Genomic DNA, 15,318 nt, shown 5'->3' with positions numbered 1-15,318 from the left:
CTTTGGAAGCAAGAGCTCGGTTCATGGGGACTGCTGAAGAGCTGCAATGTTCAGGCCCTTTTTTCCTAATTACCTCAATCTTTTATTCCATCAACATTTTATATTGAACTTAAGAATGTCAAATACACAGTAGCAAAACTGCCCCAAAACTGAGGCAAAGTCGCCTGCTCCACACAGACTGTCTTCAAGGCCCCTGAAACTCCTACAGAAAGCCCAGTCTGAAACCACCGATTACAGCCAGTGGTTCTCAAAGTGTAATCCCTGAGGCGGCAGCGCTGGCATCACCTGGGAACATGGTAGAAATGCACGTTTTCAGACGCATGCTGAGAGAGTAGCTAGGACGAGACAAGGTACAGAGAAGGGCGTTGACCAGAGCAGAAGAGGCTCTTGGTGGCGGGTGTGCAGAGAAAAGGCCAGCGGGGCGGGACAGTTGGGCACAGCGGGCACCAGGAGAAGGGGCTCACCCCCAAGCCCCCGCGCTCGGGGACTCTGGGCCTCCTAACCTCAGTGATCCTGGAGCCAGAGGTCCTGGGCCACGTCTCGCAGATCCAGGTCTGAACAAGTTACTCACCCTCTTTGTGCCTCAGTTTCCCCCCCTGTGTACTGTGGGCCAAAGCAGGATGTACCTCCTAGGGCTGTCGTTCAGGACTGAAATAACTCTTGAGGGGAAGTGCTTGACAGATTGAGCCCTTAGGTGGACACGTGGAGGTCAGAAGGGGAAAGCCAGGCTTCCGGAAGGAGCCAGGCCCTGTCCTGGGTGGAGGGGACCCCTGCACTGACTCTAGCTGCCAGGCAGGGGTGGCGGCGTGGTAAAGGGCGGATGCTGGTGGCAGCAGTGGTGGAGCACGGCGCTGTCCTGAGCTCCTGTGAGGGGGTCAGAGAGGTAGCAGGTGGCCCTGGGGAGACGCCCGGCTCTGCCTTAGTGGGGGACCAAATGAGGGACGCCCTGGCAGTCCTGGCTGCGTCCTCGTGCTGAGCCTGCGACAGATCTTTCGTGCCCTTCATTCAGCCCAAAGTCTCCAGAAGTCCCATGTTAAAAATGGTTTTGAGGCCGGGCGCTGTGGCTCACGCCTGTAATCCTAGCTCTTGGGAGGCCGAGGCGGGCGGATTGCTCAAGGTCAGGAGTTCAAAACCAGCCTGAGCAAGAGCGAGACCCCGTCTCTACTATAAACAGAAAGAAATTAATTGGCCAACTGATATATATAAAAAAAATTAGCCGGGCATGGTGGCGCATGCCTGTAGTCCCAGCTACTCGGGAGGCTGAGGCAGAAGGATCACTCGAGCCCAGGAGTTTGAGGTTGCTGTGAGCTAGGCTGACGCCATGGCACTCACTCTAGCCTGGGCAACAAAGCGAGACTCTGTCTCAAAAAAAAAAAAAAAAAAAAAAATGGTTTTGCTTCCAAAAACACTTCCCCCTGAGGCGGCCCGTTCCCGCCCCAGTAGCCCACTCTCACGCTCACTCGCCGGACGTCTGTCGCGCTCCGCGTTTGGGCCAGGCCCTGGGCTAGGTGCAGGGACACGGAGTAAAACACAGTGCCACATACAACAAGCAGCGGTTACACAGCAGAATAAGTAGTTCTCACTGGAGCACGCTGTGGGTGCACTGACCGTGGAGCAGGTATTTTGCTTAGAGGACCAGGGAAGGCTTCCTGGAAGAGGAGGCAATGCTTGAGCTGAGGCTGGACCTCTGGTGAGGGAGTGTTTCGACAGGCTGAGCACTGAGGCAGCCCCCTCAGTATGCACAGAGGGCGCTGGGCTGGGAGGCCTAACAGATGGCAGGGGCTGAGCTGACCAGCAGCCCCGGGGTCAGGAGGCCATTCCCACCAAAAACATGAGATCTCAGCGCCACTGTGGTGACTTCTGGCCACCGAGGAGGGCCACCTCGGCCTCAGGGCCAGAGCCAGGGGGCCAAACCAAAGCCGATTTGATGGGGGGGGGGGCTGGCAGCCTGCAGCCTCCTGCCCACTGAGGCCACTGACCAGCCCCCAGTGTGCGGATGAGCAGGCCAGGTCCCCAGCAGAGATTCGCAGCTGGACTCTGTGGCCTCCCTCCTGTCGGTGCCCGATTTTATTCATCTGCCCAGCCGCAGTCACAGCTGGTCTCGGGGCACTTCAGGATTCCATTCCAGTCCCCGGGGCAGATACACACAGTAGCCCACCTGAGCCCTCCCTGTCCTAGAATAGGGACAGACTTCACTGTGTCTTGGCACCGAGGTTTGTCAGAAGGCCAAACTCACCTGCCAGCAAGGCCAAGCGGCCAAGCAGGTAACAGAGGTGGGGAAGTGGGCTGGGGCCGATAGGGAGTGGTGGGGACTGCGGTAGCTGGTGGGCACAGGCCCCGCCCGAAGGGGCAGCTGACCTCGCCCCAGCAGAGGTCAGGGAAGGCAGATTATCAAGAGAAGCTGGAAAGTCAGGCTTTCTATGTGAAATATCTCAGTTTTGCAAGGTTGGCCGTTTTCAAACACCACGCGGGAGCTCTGTTTAGCAAGTGCATGCTCCCTGAGTCTTAATGGCCCCAGTCCTCTCCACTGCCAAGGTCGTTGTCTCATTTGATCCTCAACACCAGCCCCAGGAAGTGTCCTCACTCCTATTTTAGGGATGAGAAGCCTGATGCTAGAAGCCCAGGAGGTGGCAGAGCTGGGATTTAAATCCAAATCAGGCTTCGGCCAAAACCGGCTCTCCCACCGCGCTGGCCCTGGGGCGTGAAGGGCGGGGCAGGAGGGGGCGTGGCCACTCCACCACGCGCTGCAGGAGGCGGGTTGCTGCAGTGGGGTTTGCGAGCGAGGCTCTGTCGCCACCTAGTGGTCCCCATGCAGCAGCCAGGTGAGTGCCATCCACACCTGGAGGAATGACCACCCCCGCAATTCCCTTCCTCCCACTGTTGCATAGGGTCCCATGGCTCAGGAGACGTGGACTTAAGTCCTGTCTCCACTTCCACTTTAAGACTTTGGGCCAAGCATGTTAAGCCTCCAAGCCAGGGGTCCTCAAACTTTTTAAACAGGGGGCCAGTTCACTGTCCCTCAGACCGTTGGAGGGCTGTTGGAGAGTGCAGTGCACACTCCACACATGTGCACTGTGGACCCCAGACGAGTCGGCTGCTAAGTAGGACAGGCAGCGGTGGCAAAAACACTCAGCAGGCCGATAAATGTCCTTGGCGGGCCTCATGTGGCCCTCGGGCTGTAGTTTGAGGGCCACTGCTCCAAGCCCCATGTCTCTTATTTCTAAAATGAAGGAAAAAAATTGTGCCTCCCACCTGGGGGTTGTTAGAGTTAAATTAGAGAATGCTTAGCATAGAGTAGCCCATGCCTGGCCCCTACTAACACATGTCCACCACTATTAATAAAAGCAAAAGAGAATATTGGGCCGTGGGCCACTCTGGCCAATGCCTGCAGTCACCCCAGTCCCAGGCAGGAGGAGTCCAGCCCCACTCTGTCACCCACAACACTCTCCTCCCCCTACTTGGTGCTGGTTCAGTCTGACCCGATGGCTAACGAGGAGGACTCTCGGAGCCCCCTTCTCTCCTCTGAAATCCCTAAATATCTCCCAGGAGACTAAGTACTGGGGCTGGGGACCACAGTATGAACATTTCTTTTAGAGTGAACAGCATGTTATTCTGTTTTTCAATTCCCCCCCCCCTTTTTTTTATAGCAGCAGGGCCATTTTCACATTGATATTTTACTTCAAAGACCCAGATTTTTTTTTAAATGGTGGGGGGGCAAGTGGAAATAAAGCCATTCTGATTTAGGGATAGTGGTTTAAAAAAAAAACCTTCCATGCTGCTCACCCCCAACCTCCAATATGATTGGTACCAGATTTCTCCCCTGCACCCAGCAAGAACTGGCCGAGGATTACGCCTAGAGGAACAGGCCTGCCTAGGACTTTCCCAGGTGGGCACCAGGCGAGGCGTTTCATGGAGCCAGGCGCCAGGGCACTGCAGAGTCCAGCACTGTCTGGGGCAGGAGCCAGTGACCACACAGTCCTCTCTGCTCCTGCCAAACTGCTGTCCCCAGGCCAGGAGCCCTTGGAGGCCATGCGGCAGGGCCTGGGCTGGCCAGGGGATAGCAGGGAGGGGAGAAGGAAATGGGCCTGGAGCCAGCCGCCAGGAAGGAGCAGTGGCATTGTGCCCACCGTGTCTGTGTGTCTATCATGGGAAAGCGGCTGCCCCAGCTGCCTGAATCTTAATGTGGGCTGGGAATGCCAAGACCACCACCCTGAGCTGCAGCCTCTTGACAGCTCCCTTTCTGACAGATGGCTGCCTGTCATCTGTTTACACACCTCAGGGCTGGGGAGCTCATTTGCATGCAGACAGCCTCGGTTTACAGGATGGTTTGGGGATGTATCTGCATATTTTTGCATGTGTGGTTAGAAATCTGTGTGAGGGCTCAAAGTCACAAGTTTATGGTCTCTGCACACCTGCCCTCTCCCCCCACCTGCTTTCCCCCACGTCTGCATCTTTGGGATCACAGCCTCTGCCTTGTCCTCAGCTCAGGGAATGGAGCAGCTGCAGGGTTCTGAAATGAAAACAGGGTGGGGTGCAGTGGCTCATACGTGTAATACCAGCACTTTGGGGGTCTGAGACAGGAGGATCGCTTGAGGTCAGGAGTTTGAGACCAGCCTGAGCAACATAGCAATATGCTGTCTCTACAAAAAAAAAGGAAAAATTAGCGGGGCATGGTGGTGTGTGCCTACAGTCCCAGCCACTTAGGAGGCTGAGGCGGGATTGCTTGAGCCTGGAATTTGAAGTTGCTGTGAGCTATGATCATGCCACTGCCCTTGTGTCTGAGCAACAGAGCGAGACCCTATCTCCAAAAAAAAAAAGCAGCTCTGTCTTCAGAGGGCTTACTAGCTCCCCATCATGCAAAACCAGATCCCCCAATGGCTGCTCCTACCCGCCACTGCACCCGGACTACCGTATTTCTTGGCCAAACCTTACACTGATAAGGATAAGTTGGTCATTTGACTTAGAGGAAAAGCTAAGGAAAGTGGAGCATGAGCTCTGTGAGTGCGGGACCCTATCTGTCCTGTTTGCCCCTGATTCCCAGCACCTAGGACAATGTGGCCCAGAGCACACGTGGTGCATTGGGGGCGGGGGGGATGGATGGATAGATAGATGCTGGATGGATAGGGAAGAGAGTAGGTGGATAGATGGGTGAATGGATGGATGGTGGACGGAGAGACAGGTGGGAGGTTGGATAGATGTGGGAGGAGAGATTTCCTGACAGATTTGAATGTGTCCTCCGTGTCGTCCTCTGCCGTCACTTTCTCCCAGGGATCAGCATTAGGGGCAATGACAGGTTCTATGTTACAATGTTAATATCAACAACACTAGTAATAATAACTGCTCACATTTTCCCAGTAATGTAGCATACAAAGAACTTTTTTTTTTTAATAGAGACAGGAGGTCTTGCTATGTCGCCTGGGTTGGACTCAAACACGTGGGCTCAAGCAATCCTCCCACCTGAGCCTTGCAAGTAGCTGGGACTACAGACAGGTGTCCCACCCCTGGCTGCAAAGCACACTCATGATTTGACATCATGATAGTTCTGTGAGGTTATTCTGCCCCTTTCCCAGATGAGGAAACTGAGAACAGGGGGTTCTGTTCTTGTGATTGGCCATGGTCTCACCCTTTCCCCACTGTACCCCAACTTAGCCTGTCTTCTCCTAAGCATTTCTTTTTTGGCTGCTGAAATTTCTAAATTTGAATGAGTCACTGCAACTGTCCCTGCCTGCCTGGATAGTCAGTGCCCCCTCCCTGCTGGGACCCTCTTGTTGGAGCCAACGGAAATGACCAGGGAGAGAGGGAGCCCCCCTGTATCTACCACCCACGCCTGAACAGATGAGACCGAGCTCTGCCTACTCCTCAGAGACCCCCTTTCTTCAGGGAAGGAGGAGGTGTCACATCCCCAAACTCCTGTCATCTCTCACCAGTTTCCTCCCAGCCCTGCCAGGGCTAGAGAACCGGAAAGAGCAGGACTTTGGAGTCAAAAGTTTTGCCTACAAAGTCTGTCTCTGGCTAGTATCAGCTGGGTGACCTCAGACAAATCACTCAACCTCTCTAGGCCTCAGTATCTTTATCTGTGAAATGAGCTATCTGGCACCTACTTCACAGAATGACTATGAGGCTCAAATTAGCGAGCCATTTAGTGCCTGGCCCGCCTAAGCCCTCAGCATGTGGCAGCTGGGACTGCCAGGGGCAGCCTGCAGAAAAGACCTATATAGGTTGAGCAGCCTTTATCCAAAGGCATGGGACCAGAAGTGTTTCAGATTGTGGATTTTGGAATATTTGCATTGTACATGCCAGTCCAGCATCCCTAATTGGAAAAATGTTCCAGTGAGCATTTCCTTAGAGCAGCATATTGGTGCTCCAAAAGTTTGGGATTGTGGAGCATTTCAGATTTTCACATTAGGAAACCTGGCGCTCAGTTCCAGTCCCTCCGCTCCACCCCTTATTAACTGCTGGGCTTTGGGCAAATTGCTTAACCTCCCTGAGCCTCTGTTTCCCCATGTCTGTAGTGGGGATAACAAATCCACCTTGCAGGAGTGTGACAAGCCATTATTTCCCCAAATGTGGTATGCACACCACTGGTGGCACGTGGGAGGAATTTAGATATGACAAACCATTGAAATTTTAACTATGAAAAAATTGATTTCCTATATACTGGAAAATATAAAAATCACATCAAAACATTTTTTGTTTATTAGAACATTGCAAAGCTTATAGTTTGACTGATGCTTAAGGGTGAAATGGGCAAATGAAAAAAATGTGGAGTAAATAATGGTCCAGGTGGTGTGCAGGCCAAGCGGAAACCGAGGAAGTGGGCTGAGGATGGAGTTTGCCGAGCTGTGTGGAATGATAGACTAGAATGCAAATAATGATAACCAAACGCCATGCCTGACGCTAGGCTGGATCTTGTACTGGCAGGAAATAAATGCCGTAAACGACATTATTGGGTCCACTGAAAAATTAGAATACAGATGATAGACCAGATACAAGTATAATATCAATGTTAATTTACCAAAGTTGGTAACAGCTGTGCCTGTGTAAGAGAGTGTCCCCATCCCTGGGAAACACACATGGAGGTATCTAAGGATAAAGTGTTATGATGTAACTTACCTTTAAGTGGTTCAGAAAAATCATGTGTATGTATATGCATATGTATACGTATAGTGCGTGTATATAATGGAGAGAGATAAATCCTAAAGCAAATGGGGGTAATAACGGTAGAATCTGGGTGACAAGTATTTTCCATACTGTTATTTTGCAGTTATGTGTTATTTCCAAATAAAAAGTGAAGCAAAATGCAAGTAATGCAGGTCAAATTCAGGCCCAGTGCCCGGCCACAGAAGGCCCCAAATGAGCTTTCTGGCTCTCCCTTTTTCTCTCCTGCCCAGCGTGGAGACGGTGAACGATGGGCAGTTTCACAGCGTGGAGCTGGTGATGTTAAACCAGACCCTGAACCTGGTGGTGGACAAAGGTGTGCCCAAGAGCCTGGGGAAGCTCCAGAAGCAGCCAGCAGTGGGCATCAACAGCCCCCTCTACCTTGGAGGTAATGTTCTCCTCCCCTGCCACCCCCAGGTCCACTGCCAGGGATTCCCTTGCCCTCTTCTCAGCACCCACTATCAAAGCCAATCAAGGAAGACTTCCTGGAGGAAGTGACAACCTAAAGTATGAATAGGTATTAGCCATGGGGAAAAGATGACAACTTTGGACAGATGCTTGGAAAGGAGACAGAGTGGGACTCCTGGGAACTTGTGGAGGTCGGGGGGAGGTGAAGATGGAATAGGGAGTGGGGAGAAGAGGGGAGGGGGACTATGGAAGCAGGTCCAAGCTCTGCTGAAGTCTGCCAGCTTCAGGTCATATTACCTCTGCTCTTCCACCTCCTTGGCCACTGCGATGAATGGCAGAGGAGCAAGTTTGAGATTAAGGTCAAGGTCAAAAAGGGAAGTGGCCACCAGTTTGGCGGAGTCCAGGCCTGAAATGCAGCCCCTGGGCCAATAGTTCTCAAGGGTCATGTGTTTTAAAAAAAAAAAAAAAAAAAAAAAAAAAAAAGCCACCAGAACTTTGTGTTCAGTAGATTCCTGAAACTTCCACCCAAGAGTCCCTGTCCAGAGGGCTGCAGTGGTTCAGATGCCGGGCACCCAAGGCTGCATCTGGCCCAGAGCAGTCCCGGAAGGGCACAGCCTCTCCCCAGAGGAGGGCTCCTGCTCCTCCCTTCACCTGTCCCACTTGTAGCCAGAACAAAACTGGGCCCTCTGCTTCCAGTGCCCAGGCTGGTCCCTGGTCCCGACTGCAGCGTTGGGCAGGGAGAGGTGTGGAAGGGAAACAGGAATCAGACGTCATGGAAAAGCAAAGTAGGCTTTTCCCAGTGGTCCCCCAAAGACACAGAGAAGAGGGGTCCATAGCACATAAAGCTGCAAAGTGGTCCAACCACCTTGAACCCCGAAGTTCCCGTGATCAGGCACTCCCTCAAACCTCATCTTCTCTCCCAAACTCCAGCTCACCTGCCCCGGGCTCTCTCGTGAGGCCTGGATCAAAGGGCAGGGGGCTTGGTGGGGACGGGGTAATTCTGCGCAACACCCCTCTCTGCCTAAGGGGGGGTTGGTCCTCTCCCCTTCAGCCCAGGGGGCCATGTGGCAGTAGGTGACAAGATGGTCACATTTTTTTCTAGGAAAGCCCAAAATACAAATTTTTATGGGATATTTTCTATATTTAAATGTTGGCAATGAATTCAAGTTTTCTAAAAGACACTCGATGTGGGACCGGGGAATGCATGTCTTGGTTTGACCAGCAGAGGCCCGGCGCTCTGAGCACGCGGGTGAATCTGCGCAGAGCACGTTCTCGCTCTGAGGACAGGACCGCGGGTGAAGGGTGCTTAGGCCGCTGTCCCTGCTCCCCTCCCGCAGGCATCCCCACCTCCACGGGCCTCTCCGCCCTGCGCCAGGGCGCGGACCGGCCGCTGGGCGGCTTCCACGGCTGCATCCACGAGGTGCGCATCAACAACGAGCTGCAGGACTTCAAGGCCCTCCCGCCGCAGTCCCTGGGCGTCTCGCCGGGCTGCAAGTCCTGCACCGTGTGCAAGCACGGCCTGTGCCGCTCCGTGGAGAAGGACAGCGTGGTGTGTGAGTGCCACCCCGGCTGGACCGGCCCACTGTGTGACCAGGAGGTTCGGGACCCCTGCCTCGGCCACAGGTCAGTGTCCCTGGGGCTCCCAGCTCGGCTGAGCGGTGGGCGCTGGCAGATGCCGCAGGAATTGGGGTCAGGCTGCAGCTAGGCTCTGTGTGAGTGCCACCGCTTAAAAGCTCCAGAGGATGAGCGACACCGAGCAGCGGGGCCACGCAGAGGCATCAAAACACCTGTCCTGTCCCCACCCACAATGAAAGGATGTGTTCTGCAAAATTCACACTCAAGGGCCCAGAAGGCTACATGTGGCCTTAAGGTTCCCCACCCCTGCTCTACACCCTGTCCGGAGCCACCGTGAGCTGCCACACTGCGCCTGTGGGAATTAGGGAAAGGTGCCCCTTTGGGCGGCACTCACCTTGACAAGTACAAGGGTGGCTTTCAGCCCCAACGTGACTACACACAGCCAAACCAGACTCGATAGTTTAATCAACTATTCATTCAACAAATATTTATTGAGGGTCTGCGATAGGCCAGGCTGCATGCTAACTGTAGAGATCCAGTATTCCCAGCGTTAAGAGCTCTGACTCAGCCGAAAGTGACACTGGAGCCAAGATCTAGTTGGCTGAACAAGTTGGGAATTGATATTTTGCATCAGGAATGGGAGCCAGTTATTAATATAAAGGGCTGCTCTTCAGCATGTGTGTGTGACTATAATTAATATGAATCCGGCTTTATCACCCCCATAGAAGCAAGAATACATCATGATTAAGAATATAAGCATTGCCATCAGTTTTCGTATCAGTGAGATGTAGATAAGACTATCTCCTGCATAGAAGCAGCAGAGGAGGGGTTGTTATGGAAATTAACAGTGTCATTAGGTGTAAAGCACTTAACAGTGCCTGGCACATAGCAAGTGGTACCTGCTGGTAGTGGTGTTTGCATTGCTCTACTAAATTAAACAGTGAGCGCATGCTTAGATTCTTCCAAGAGGTGACATGCACTTGGCCACTTGGGTTCTGGTGTGTGTGACAGGAAGCCAGCCGCTGTTGTGGTCACAGCTGGCACTGGGTGATGCTCACCAGCTTCCAGCTCCTTGGTCCCTGGGACAGGGTATTTAAGAAAAGACAGACGCTCAGCCACTGGGCTAGCAGAGGACAGAGTGGGAGGTGGCCTATTGGCTACACTCAGCACAAGGCCCCACAGCTCTGGGTCCCCAGCTGGGGTGGAGAGAAGAAGCCTCCAGTGGCACTAACTGATCTGGTTCCCTTCCCCCAGCTGCAACCACGGAAAATGTGTGGCAACCGGGACCTCGTACACGTGCAAGTGTGCCGAGGGCTATGGAGGGGCCTCGTGTGACCACAAGAATGACTCCGCCAACGCCTGCTCAGCCTTCAAGTGTCACCATGGCCAGTGTCACACCTCAGACCAAGGGGAGCCCTACTGCCTGTGCCAGCCCGGCTTTAGCGGGGAACACTGCCAACAAGGTGGGTGCACGGGGGCAGGGTCAGAGCTGGACTCCACATCCACACGTCTACACTGCCGTTCTGGCTGCACCACTGCATGACCTTGGCCCAGTCCTCTTGAAAATGGGTGCAATACTCCAACTTCTATATCTATTGCTGCATAACAAGTTAGTCCCAAAGCCACAATACACATTGTTTTATCCCACACGGTTCCTACGGGGTTGGGAGTTCAAACAGCTTAGCTGGCGTCTCTCAAGGTTGCACTTAACACAACTAGGGCTGCAGGAGCCTGCTCCCAAGGCGGGGCACCCCGTGCTGCTGGCAGCTGGAGGGTCCTTGAGGTAGGACAGCTGGCTTCTTCGGAGTGATCGAGCTGAGAGAGCGAGGAAGAAGCACACTATCTTATAGGGCCTAGTGCCTTGGCAGTCACACAGTCATCCCCGCACCGCCATATCGGTTACCTGGGTCGGGCACGTCCAGTGCAGGAGGCCGCCACGTAGACCGCATCCCTACCAGGAAGTGGGGTCACTTTGGAGGCTGGCTGCCACGCTGCCTTGTAGGGTCGTTGGAAGGAGTACACAGGATGTGAAATACCTGGCTCAATGCTGAGAGCTTGGCAGCTGGACTACATTATAGCCTAATTTCAAGAACAATCCAGGTTAAGAATTCTTAAGAGGCAACATTATTGTGATGAAGGCCAAGCTCTGTCGCTTAGAACCTGCGCATCCTCGAGGAGCATGTCTTACCTCTTTGGTTCACATCCCGTCATCCAAAAGTGCAAATCACTCACAGCACCTCTGCCAGTAGGTTTATTGCGAGGATGAAATGAGGTCCTAGTAAATAAAGGATCAGAAGATTCTTAAAGTGTGAACTGTAATGTTTCCTAAGTGAGTGATAAATGACTTACAAAAGATAAAACTAATTTAAAGGTGAAAAGTGTCAAAAATGACCATCGGTGGACCTCTCTGGAGGAGGAAGCAGGAACCATCTGGATAGTTCTTGTCTCTGCGCTCCTGTTTTTCTCCAGCTGTGGGCCCTGGAGCTGCCTTCAAAACTGATTCCTACCCCACCCGTGCAGGCACCCCGACTAGAACCAGCCCCACCACCTGGGAGTTCTTGGAAATGCAGACCCTCAGGCTCCACCCCGCGGCCTGAGAACCTGCATTTTGTCAAGAGCCCCAGTGATCCGCATGTGCAGTAACCTCACAGATGTCACACCAGTCTTCGCCCAGCCCTCCTGCTGTTGGGCCAGCAGAACCCCATTCCTTGTCTGAGCACTCTCAGAATCAAATTTATCTCAGTGGCCCCTTTAGTGTATAATTTTGAGGTGAGCTCAAAAAAGAAAAAGTAAAAAATTATACTAACATTAAAATGGTTCTGTCTTGCCTTGGAGTTTTTCCTCTGGCATGGACACTGGGACGTCTTCCTCGATGCCCCCAGGTAGGCCACCCCGTCACTTGAGGGCTTGTCCACATTTTATACCTAAAGGAAATATTGTTCTTAACCGAAACTAATACAAGTTTAAAAAAATGAGCAAATAGGCCGGGCGCTGTGGCTCACGCCTATAATCCTAGCTCTTGGGAGGCCGAGGCGGGCGGATTGCTCAAGGTCAGGAGTTCAAAACCAGCCTGAGCAAGAGCGAGACCCCGTCTCTACTATAAATAGAAAGAAATTAATTGGCCAACTGATATATATATAAAAAATTAGCCGGGCATGGTGGCGCATGCCTGTAGTCCCAGCTACTCGGGAGGCTGAGGCAGGAGGATCACTCAAGCCCAGGAGTTTGAGGTTGCTGTGAGCTAGGCTGACGCCACGGCACTCACTCTAGCCTGGACAACAAAGTGAGACTCTGTCTCAAAAAAAAAAAAAAAAAAAAATGAGCAAATAACTTATTCTGAAATAATTTCCGACTTACAGAAAAATTGTCAGGACAGCATAAACAGCTCTCAGTCTTTACCGCAATTGTGACCGTGTTGCCACATCTGCACTCCCCCTCCCCCACATGCGCACACACCCAGCCATCATTAGCCTCTCTCTGATCTGATCCTTAGAGCACTCTCATAATTCTAAAGGGTTGTGTCACTCCTCACACAGTTCACATTATGTCATCTTAAAACACCTAAAGCTTTAAAATGCATATAGCCTATTCTTCACACTCTCCTGAGAGTTAGCTGGAAGGAAAGGCAAATGTGTCACCATGTTCCAGACGTGGCTCAGTGATGACAAGTGACCTACCAAGGCTGTGTGGCCAAGGACCCTGGTGCCATTCCATGGCTCCCTTCCTTGGTGCAGTAAGGACGGTAGAGGGTAAAGAGGTAGGTCAGGATCAAGAGCATCCAAGCAGGTACAGGGTCCCCTTTCCCTCCCTCCAGTTGTTTCTAGAACTTCTGGGGAAAGCCCCTCCCCCAACACTCCTTGTCTCATTCACCCCTGCCTCTTAGTCAGAGCTCACCCCGGCATCGCTTTCTGGAGAAGCCTCCTGGTGCCAAGTGCCTTTGCTGTAGGCTCTTGCATGGCCCTTTTCTTTGTAGCATCTGCCTCAGTGTCTCATTACAAATATAGTCACTTAAATGATTACAGTGTCTAGACTCCAGACCGAGGGAGAAAGGCTACTGGGAGCAGTGGGGACCGGGGCACACAGAAGCGCTCCTACCCCGTCTGCAGTGCTCAGCTCCAGCCCAGGGAAGCAGGCTTAGCTGTGCCAGGCCTCCTGGTTTCCAAAGAAGCCAGCAATCCACACTTAGGTGAAATCTCCTGTTATTTGAAGGTTGCCATTTGGGGTGGGTTTTAAGCATGTGTAGGGCAGTCAAACTTATCTGGGGACAGGATCAGCCCACAGGCCACCAGTTTGCCTCACCTGGCTTGAAGTTTCCTGAAGGCAGGGACAGAGTCTGCTTGTGTCACCATTCTATCCTGGGGGCTTAGGTACAAGCCCTAGTGAAGAGGCACCTAATATTCATGAAATAGTTAGACGGGTGGGTAAGTTCTCAGGGTCCTCCGATCACAAGGGTTTCAGGACAGCCTACCTGGGTGCCGCTCGTGGTCCCGACAGCCACTGCCAGTGCCCTGACGCTGCCGCTTCTGTCCTCTGCAGAGAATCCGTGCCTGGGGCAGGTGGTCCGGGAGGTGGTCCGCCGCCAGAAAGGTCACGCGTCCTGCGCCACGGCCTCCAAGGTGCCGGTGATGCAGTGTCGCGGGGGCTGCGGGGCTCAGTGCTGCCAGCCCACCCGCAGCAAGTGGCGGAAATACGTCTTCCAGTGCACGGACGGCTCGTCCTTCGTGGAAGAGGTGGAGAGACACTCGGAGTGCGGCTGCCGCGCCTGTTCCTAAGCCCGTGCCCGCCGCAGCCGCCGGGACTCCAGCTCGGTGGGGCTGGGACAGCCACGTGGGACCCCCACACACACACCCCTTGAAATTCGGAGTGAAGGAGATGAAGCCCGAGAGGAACCAGAAGAAGAGAATATTAAGTATATTGTAAAATAAACAAAAAATAGAACTTATTTTTATTATGAAAGTGACTATTTTCATCTTTTATTATATAAATATATCACACCGTCTGAGTATATGTACCATATAGTGAGTTATTTTTACCGAGTTGTGTGTTGTGTATTTGTTGTGTTTTTATAAACAGCTGTTAAGAGTTTTAAGGAGAAGAAAAAAGACTAATAAAAATGTTTTAAAACGAAAGGATAAGAATAAAGGATGATAAGCCTGTCTGAGGCAGGAGGAGGTTTCACATTTATGAAATGCCACCGGGCTGGCAGTCACCACGACCTGCTAACTAGCTCAGGAAAAGGAGGGATAAGAGGAAGAGCGAGAAAGAAAAGATTTCTCTTTGTTTCTTCTTGTTTTTAACTCCCCCTTTTTTTTTCTTACCTAAAAGCACCCAGCTTTTAAGAGCCCAGTGCCCAAGATGCCCAGTTTTTTGGGAGCAGCTGGCCCAGCCTCTCGGAGTCTCGCTGTGACCCAGACAACTGCCGCCCTGTCTGTCCCTGGGCTCCCTGTGGGGTCTGAGCCCACCGGGAGCCAGCCCTGCTTCCCATTCGAGCACTGACTACCTGAATTCTGCTGCAGGATTAACCGGGGACTGTTTTACCAGTTTTTCTAACAGCCACTCTTCTCCCAGGACAGGGAAGAGAGGGTCATGCCATCTCCTCGGGCCCCACTCCCTGCCTCCTTCCCTCCAGCTAATTTCGAGGGGGAGGGCAGTGCAGGGAGGGCAGGCAGCCTGGCCTGCCGCCTGGCCTGCCGCCTGGGGGCCTTGGGGCCAAGCCTACCCACAGCCCCAGTAGGTGTCCCATTCTAGAAGGTTCCTGAAGGCTCCTGCTGTAGGACCGATGGGCCTCTGCCACCTGACCCTCCAGGCCACCAGCACAATGACAAAGTACCTCTTGTCTACTACCTTATCTATGCTACCTCTGCCTCCCTGGGAACGGTAGAGGCAGCACAGCCCATTTCTCAGATAAGGCAAGTTACAGAGCCTGCAAGCGGGGCCTAAGTGTCCTTAAGCCATACTTCTCATCATTGGAAGAGCCGGACCTGGGTCCAGACTCAAAGCTCTAGATTCTTTCTCCAGAGTGGGCGAACACAGGAGATTCGGGCAGTTTAAATTCACCAGCAAAGCCCTACCAGAAAAGGAAAGGAAAGTAGATGCGTTTTCCCTGCTATTTTTTTTAATCCGGAAAGATTCCAGAGGGAGTGACTTAGGTATCTAGGGAACGTGAGCAGAGGCAGC

At 52.8% G+C, this 15,318-nt stretch overlaps 1 protein-coding gene across 1 annotated transcript in view; it reads left to right on the top strand.

Annotated features, from left to right (window-relative positions):
- Positions 1 to 14,821, top strand: part of SLIT3 (slit guidance ligand 3) — a 586,308-nt gene extending 571,487 nt beyond the window's left edge. Inside the window, exons 33-36 of the mRNA XM_012780961.2 lie at positions 7,392 to 7,546; positions 8,904 to 9,189; positions 10,396 to 10,604; positions 13,678 to 14,821. Of these exons, the coding sequence (XP_012636415.2) occupies positions 7,392 to 7,546; positions 8,904 to 9,189; positions 10,396 to 10,604; positions 13,678 to 13,913 (886 nt within the window). The 3' untranslated portion in view covers positions 13,914 to 14,821. The remainder of the gene's footprint in view (positions 1 to 7,391; positions 7,547 to 8,903; positions 9,190 to 10,395; positions 10,605 to 13,677) is intronic.
- The last annotated feature ends 497 nt before the right edge of the window (positions 14,822 to 15,318 follow it).

The sequence above is a fragment of the Microcebus murinus genome, chromosome 21 (assembly GCF_040939455.1).
Source record: "Microcebus murinus isolate Inina chromosome 21, M.murinus_Inina_mat1.0, whole genome shotgun sequence".
Classification (NCBI taxonomy): domain Eukaryota; kingdom Metazoa; phylum Chordata; class Mammalia; order Primates; family Cheirogaleidae; genus Microcebus; species Microcebus murinus.
Note: the sequence above shows the minus strand (reverse complement) of the source record. Positions and strands in the feature narration are given on the sequence as shown.